The 7,646-nt window shown below is 41.4% G+C and overlaps 1 protein-coding gene across 1 annotated transcript; it reads right to left on the reverse strand.

Annotated features, from left to right (window-relative positions):
* Window positions 1-898: 898 nt before the first annotated feature.
* LOC113755612 (cystathionine gamma-synthase 1, chloroplastic-like) lies at window positions 899-6,101 on the reverse strand. The gene is made up of 11 exons (XM_027299581.1): window positions 5,946-6,101; window positions 4,648-4,806; window positions 4,325-4,398; window positions 3,621-3,792; window positions 3,329-3,388; window positions 2,726-2,929; window positions 2,537-2,623; window positions 2,232-2,339; window positions 2,016-2,111; window positions 1,811-1,929; window positions 899-1,243 (listed from the first exon to the last, which is right to left on the reverse strand). Exons 1-11 carry the CDS (start codon window positions 6,099-6,101, stop codon window positions 1,120-1,122), a joined length of 1,359 nt encoding a protein of 452 aa, XP_027155382.1. The 3' UTR covers window positions 899-1,119.
* Between the last annotated feature and the right edge of the window lie 1,545 nt (window positions 6,102-7,646).

Consider the following 7,646-nt stretch of genomic DNA (forward strand, 5'->3'; position numbering starts at 1 on the left):
GAACAAAAATGAAAGTTCATACAGTGACCATAATGAAACTTCATATAATGACCATAAATGTTATTCTAATGTCAACCCCAATCACCTTCTTCTATAGTATATATGGTATACATATAAATATCATTTCAGCACCACGGAGACACTTCTAAGGAAGAGACCGTATGCGCAGATCAAAACTCAAGATTTGGAGTTGCACCAAAAAGACGAATTAGCCTTCAAATTAACAGTTTCTCGATCATTCCAAACGCGCAGGCGCAGCGCCGGCCTATTCCCACTTGCAACATTTTCTGGACTTTGACCCCCCACATATTTTAACCTATGGGGAAACTCGAAACTCTTTGGTTTAGCAGGTTACCAGATGATGATTGAGGATCCTTCCCCCTTCCAGGAAGCTTATTTCGGAACGCATGGTCAAAGACTGGCAAATGTATACTACTAATCAACAAAGAGCTTGTACTCTTTGACACTGTATGTAGATCATAAGAAGGGCAATTTAGCATAAAATCAGATCTAGGGTTTATGACTAAATAAAGTTTGTGTTACAACTTTCAAGGACAGCTTAAGCATAAATTTTTAAAATTTCTTATCCAAGCCCAAAGGAACAACTATGGATTTGTTTGGATTGTAAGTTATTTGAAATATTTTTACTGTAATACTTTTTGTGATGTGATGTATGTGAGATGAAAAGATAATTGAGAAGGTAAAAAGGTGTATTAAAATTTGTAATGATGATATAAACAATTATATTTGGAAAAATAAAGGCCAATCCAAACAAATCCATATGACTCTTCAAGTTGCCCTGCCTCCACAATAATCTAGTGCACAGGTCAACACGACTCCGGTGTTAAACCCCCACAGGCGAAAAGTCAACGCTACAACTCAAAAAAGAAATATGCGATGAAGACAAGACTCCATGAACTATTCCTCCAACAATAAATATTGAGCAAATCATTTTACTCGAACAAAATAGGAAACAAATGGAAGGATTCTTCTGGTGATTTTGCACCTACATTGAGCGAGCACTTTCCTAGTTAAACATCAACTGAACATCAAAACATATTAAAGGGAAATGGCACATTTGGAAAAGACAGTGAAAAATGTTGGTGCAGGTCAGACGTCCTATATAGTCTCCAGAGCCTGAAGGATATCAGCCTTCAGGTCTTCAAAGCCTTCAACCCCAAAGCTGAACCGAACCAAGTTGTCCACAATTCCATACTTAGCCCTCTCTGACTGGGGAAGATCCCTGATTGCAATTTAATGGAAAAATAACAACCATCAACTTCTAGCATCATGAAAATGATACTTGGTGCCACAAAGTTTATACTTCACATTTTTAGCATTCAATGTTTTCATTAGCTATCAGATGGGAATGGCCTGATAAATGGCCTAGGCTGCTTCTAAGGAAAATTGATTCAATAGCATACTCATTTGATCACTCCAATACTGCTTCATCATTTATAGTATTCTTATAGGATACAAGTTTATTAATGCAAGTAGTGGCTCAAAAGCCAATTGGTAAACCACCACCGCAATGATGGGAACTTCTGAGGCAACATCAATTCTCAGAATCTACCTAACATATCAAATTCTCCAAAATCATTATTGGCATGCAGCTGGGATATTTTGAGGAGAGCATCAATTCTCAGAATTTATTGATCATATCATATTCCCCCAAATCATGAGTAGTGCAGATGAAGAAACACAAAAATTTGGAACATGTTGCAAGCACCAATATCAGGGGGATACACAATCAATGCTTAGTACAAATAAGGCAACAAGAATTGGTATACCAGTAAGACCAGATACATACCAATAAGACATTATTGCTGGTTGGTCCACGATGCTCTCACAGCCTCCAAAAGAGGGGGCAATGTAAGGGATTCTCAGCGCATCAACGAACTTTGCAGTCGTGTATAGCTCTCCATCAACCTAATAAGTAAATTGTAATTCACTTAATACAGAGATACCGGAAAATCAACGTCAAAACAGGGAAAATAGGAGGCAGAAAAACACACCTCAAAACTAACCACGCCACCAAAACCAGTCATCTGCCGCTTTGCGAGGTGATGCTCTGGATGGCTTGCCAAGCCTGGATAATAGACACGTCTCACCTGCAACTCATGTTTATTTAGTTACGTTAGAGAAAGGAAGCCCCCCGGTTTTAAGAAGATTATGGAACCTTTGCTTACAGATTAAACTTTCAGTTTGAAAACCAGTACTAAAACCAGAACCTTAGGATGCGCCTCTAAAATCTCGGCCATCCTCAATGCTGTTGAATTTTGTTGATGTACGCGAAGATCCAGCGTCTTCATGCCTCGAATGATCAGATAAGCGGCATTCTGACCATGGGAAAAAAGCATCATTGTTTATACAATTTAAAAAAATGACAAAAGCAAATACAAATTATAAGCCTCCTCTCCAACAAATAAGACAAAGATCAACTACTGCCCAGGATATCTTTTACATCAAGACCTGAAGTTCTAAACCTCAAATAAAGTAAAACACCATGGGATAAATCTCAATCAAGTATACTCACAGGATTGAGGGTACCACCCAGAATATGATGCATATCACGTACTACAGAGACCAATTTCTCTGGACCACTGATACAACCTCCAAGGACCTGCAACAAAAGACGACATGCTCTTAATGTTTACCTGCATTAAAATAGCTTCAAAGTCATTGATAAATGACAGTATTAGAAACAAAAATTAGCCCCACATACATCATTGTGGCCTGCAATATATTTTGTTAACGAATGTAGAACAAGATCAGCACCAAGAGCAAGGGCCTTCTGGTTGATTGGAGATGCAAAGGTTCCATCAACACAAACCAAGGCTCCTTTTTCATGGCAAAGCTTTGAAACCAGCTCAATGTCTACACATCTCAAAAATGGATTAGTTGGAGACTCCGTAAAGAAAAGGGACACCTGGATGGAAAAGTGATAACACTCAGTCAGCACAGTAGTTACTTGCTCTAGAAACTTGAGCATGGCAGCAAAACAGTTGAATCAACTATTGTAAGCCTGATTGCTACAGAAATTATCTGAATAAAATTCAAACCTCGAGATCTTGCATTTTTACTAGTGGCGAAATTAATCAAGACTGCTAATAATGTTTCAAATCAATATAAGTTAGAAAAACCTTGTTTGAAATCAATGGTTGACTTGTACATGCTGAAATCAAGCCAAGTCAATATGAAAGATTTCAGGTATGTCAAGCTAAAAATATACAGCTCGAATTACTCAAGTGTGCCTTAACTCAGGTCAATTGTTCCCTAAGCTTGAGACTAATTAATTGTAACAGGGTAATGATGCACCCAAACTTACTTGCTTCTCGTTCAATGCAGCCTCCAAAGCTCCAATATCAGCAGGGTCAATGACTGTAGCCTGCACTTGGGAATATGACAAGCAAGTACATTACTACACACAAAAATTGCAAAACAAAGTATAATTGCATATGCGCATGATGCTGGTTCAGACAACAATAAATTAGATGAGAAACATATCCGCAACTCCAATCCCTGCCCTAGGAAGAACCAAAAAGCTCCTTCACGGGGAACAAATTCAAGGGAAGAATAATACCATGCATGAAAGACCAATTTCTATGCAGTTACCATACCGTGATTCCTGTTTTGGGTATTAGCACCCTCTCGATGAATACCCGAGTTTTCCTATAGCAGTCTGTGGTTGTAACAATATGCCCCCCAGCAGGCACCAAAGCCCAGAGCACGCAAGTACTCACGCACATACCAGAGGCAGTTATCAAGGTTGACTCAGCTCCCTCCAGTGCACTGTGTCAATTAAACGAACACATCAATTTACATATATTCAACTCTTAAAGTGCTGCATGTTAATACAGAATATAGGGTTAAAAACAAAAAAACTCCCTGTGGTATATCTAATATATAGGAAAGCCCCCTATGGTTTCAAAACGTACAAAATAACATCTCATATTTTGAACTAAATTGTAAAACTAACGGAATCCGATAAACTTAACGGAATCCAATAAATTTAACGATCAACTTAACGGAATCCGGTAAGTTTAACAGGCGAGACCGTCATTTTCGTTAAATTTACCGAATTCTGTTAGTTTACAACTTAGTTCAAAACATAAGGTGTCGTTTTGTATGTTTTAAAATCACGGGGGACTTTTTATATATTAGGTATACCACAGGGCCGGTCTTCGATTAACTCCTGCATTTGTTTAAATTAGGTGGGTGTGTGTGGGTTATTTATCGATTTCGATAAAAAGGTATACCACAGGGGCCTTTTTTGTTTTTAACCCAGAATATATAATAGAACACGGTTTTAGGGGGAAAAGACCTTATTTTCTCCTCTGCTACAACAGTTGTGGGATTTCCATAGCGTCCATATTCAAAACTTGCATGGCGTTTCTCCTGCAAAAGATGACAGAAGCAACATTCATGTAAACAAAAATACATTCATCAGAAAAGCAAAGAACTCGTAACTGAAAAATGACTCCATTAGACATCTGGCATCCTACCAAACAGCTACCGTCATAGTCATTATGCTAACATTGCATGTATATCAAGTGCACGCTGGTCATTTCTAACATGGCCTTATTTCAGGAGCAGGAATATTGCGCTTAATGCACGACTAGAAGATAATCTAGTGCTACAAGATACCTTAAAATCAATGAGTTCTTGAGTTTTCTTGAAGAAATAAGCAGATGTGTTAACAATAGGGGTAGTTATCGCATCAGTAACAATGCCGCGACCCAATCTTTCACCTGGCAAAAGAAAGCAAGAGTACAAGTTAATGCATAAAACGTAAACAGCTCCATTCTAGTTACATTAAACAGGGAGAAAAATGAGCAAAAAAGGAGAGAGAGTGCTTCTATCATAACATCATTTTAAAGAAATGGGCGTTGGAACAAGTCTTCCTTTAATTCTCAGTTGGAGCATCCCCCTTTTCTGCAACAGCGAGAAAGCAAGCTTTAAGCAGTAGGAAGTCGTATTCTTGGTAACAAAGGAGAGTCGGGCTAGCTAGACACCGGGTGGGAAAGGAGGAGAAGCAGGAGTTTTCGATCAATTGGAGGACAGAAAGAGGTAACTCGCCCACCCAAGGATTTACTAAACCAGTTCATGTGCGAGGATAGGGCAAAGGGGAAGTAACTAGACCTCTAGTGAGTCCTTCTTCCTTCCAGTTCTTATTCACCAGTCGTGCTAGTCTATTTCGAGGGATAGAGGCGTGACTACTTTTCGTTCCTTATGCAAGGTAAAGGGCCATCTAGAGGAGTGGGTGTAGTGCTCTTCTAGCTTTCAGAACAATCTCTTTCAGTCTCTTTCAGAGCCTTCACAGCCAGAGGACTGACTATAGGAGTGACTATGGGAGTTGCGAGTACTTTCTAGTGGTTGTTAGTAGTGGAAAACTAGCGGTGGCAATAGCAGTGGCAGTAGCAGTCGTAGTAGGCGCGTTAGCGGTGAGCTAGCGAGGAGCGAATGAAATGAGCTGTCACAGGTCACAGTAGGTATCTGAGCGAGGATTGTTGAAAGACTTTGGTCCGGTAAAACTGCGCAGGTTCCTCAAACCGCTAGTGCACTTGAAGCGAAGCATGCAATTACGCCTCCCTTTCGAGTAAGCTCCAGTGTCTTGTTTTGCTCTTCCAGTTCAACAAGGATCTTAGCCTACACCGGTTACCGACCTCGTAGGCCTTTTGGGCTGTGGGGTGTATGTATCGATGCCTTTCTTTACAAGACAAGAAGAGCCTCGAAAAGCGGAAAGAAGACCACTGATCATATATTTTTTTACATACATATTTGATTGATCACCGGTATGAAGAAAGCTAATTATAGGACTTGTCTGTAGGCGGAATAGAGTAGGCCGTTAGGCCATACGGCAAACAGTAAGCACTTTTGACTAATTATTGGACAGAAGGGCCCTTGGAAGGAAGGCAGTAAGGCGAGGAAGCCATTATATATACCTCCGGTTTCAGAGCTGGCACCGGAGAAAGCAGCCAAGCAGCTAAGTCCCGGGAAGACGAGCTATCAGCTGCAAAATGCAATCCATCAACTAGTTCACAAAGAGGAACTCGTTTAGGATCTTCTCCTTCGGACCCGTCCCTCTTTTTTAGGTACATATCTGCGGCTGTATAGCTTCCAAAAGAATGGACCTCCTATACTTTCTATTTATAGGTTATAGGTTTAGCATTCTTTCTCTTCGATTTCGATTCTCGACTGCGGTCCCGGCTTGGCTTGCGCTATTTTCCCAACCCCCCTGGTGCTATAGTTACAGCCTACAAACCATACCCTGGTCCGCACTTCGTTTCCCAGGTGTTCTATCAAAGCAGACTCTTGAATTCCAGGTCTTGCATTTCTTGCCATTAGTTTTCCCCGTAACTATACAGCAAGTTCAGGACCGATCTCCTGCTCCTAATCGAATCGTACCATAAAAATCATGCTTTTCGTCTTCACGCTGGCTGGCCAATTCTTCCAGCTGCCCGGGATTTTTTCAACTAAAATCCATGATCCATCTACGTGCTAGTCTTTGAAAAGCCTACTCGCTGCCTCATTCGCAAGAGGGCTCGTAGTGCCTGGTATTGATTCCAGGGGGAGAAGGAGGTTGTGATAGGAAGCTTTTTCTTCTAGGAGGGCGAGTCAAGAAATTCTTGAAGAAATGTTACAGACCAGGGGCGTAGCGTGTGTACCTGAAGTGAAAAAATTACATGAATGCCGTACGTAAGATAGATCACCACAAGGAGCTCATTAGTAACGTCAGGGTTGCGCTTGCCCTGGCTCTCCTTGCACGTATCCCGAGTCGCGAGGTTAAACTGAAAGTTTACAAAGAATTCCAGCCCAGCTGTGGCTTCTTTCCCCACCAACATGTGCTATCGCTTTTAATTAATTGAATGAAAAAGCGGAGGATTATTCTCCATCCAGCGGATGCTACTGAGGAATCGGGAGGACTTCTACCTACGGACGTGGGGGATTTTGCTCTAGGAAAAAACCTGGTTATTGGGTCAGCCGAAATGCGATCCTCAACCGGGTCAGGGACTTTAGTCTACCCATAAGGGGCAATGGCAGCAGCAGAATCGGAAAACGCATCGCGCCACACGCGCAGCCTCAGCAGCCACACAACTTACACAGCACAGGCAGCATACAAGCAAGGAGCACCGCCACTGAACAACCAAGTGTAGTACGAGGCGGAAGGAAGACACGAGAATACCCGATGCTTTACGACTCCATTCCTCTGTTGGACAATCTTATCAACTTTTGAAAGAGAGAACTAAGAACCTTGGGACAGCCCTTGTAGCCAGTTCACGGAAGTGAAACGAAGTGCTTTTCTCTTTAAAGAAGCACGAACGGCTGTCGTGTTCGGACTAGCATCATCTCTTGCTTCGCCCATGAATGCTACCCAATAATATAGTAGTTCGTACCCTAGACTAAGTAAAGGTAAAAGAGAAGACCCCTTCCTTAGACGAGTTCCTCCGATTAGCCAGGAGCTACCAAGAACTGTCCTGGGGGAAAGAAAGAGGTCATAGGATCGTTCGGGGTGAACGGGAATAAGTCTACAACCAGAGGCATCTAATATGCTTCCTACATTCAATGAGATGCATCCGATTTAAAGAGTCAGCTATTTCCTTATTAGCGAGAAGGTTGCTTCCTACTAGCCGTAGCTGTGGTCA

This window comes from Coffea eugenioides, unplaced genomic scaffold (genome assembly GCF_003713205.1).
Source record: "Coffea eugenioides isolate CCC68of unplaced genomic scaffold, Ceug_1.0 ScVebR1_1617;HRSCAF=2497, whole genome shotgun sequence".
NCBI classification, from domain to species: domain Eukaryota; kingdom Viridiplantae; phylum Streptophyta; class Magnoliopsida; order Gentianales; family Rubiaceae; genus Coffea; species Coffea eugenioides.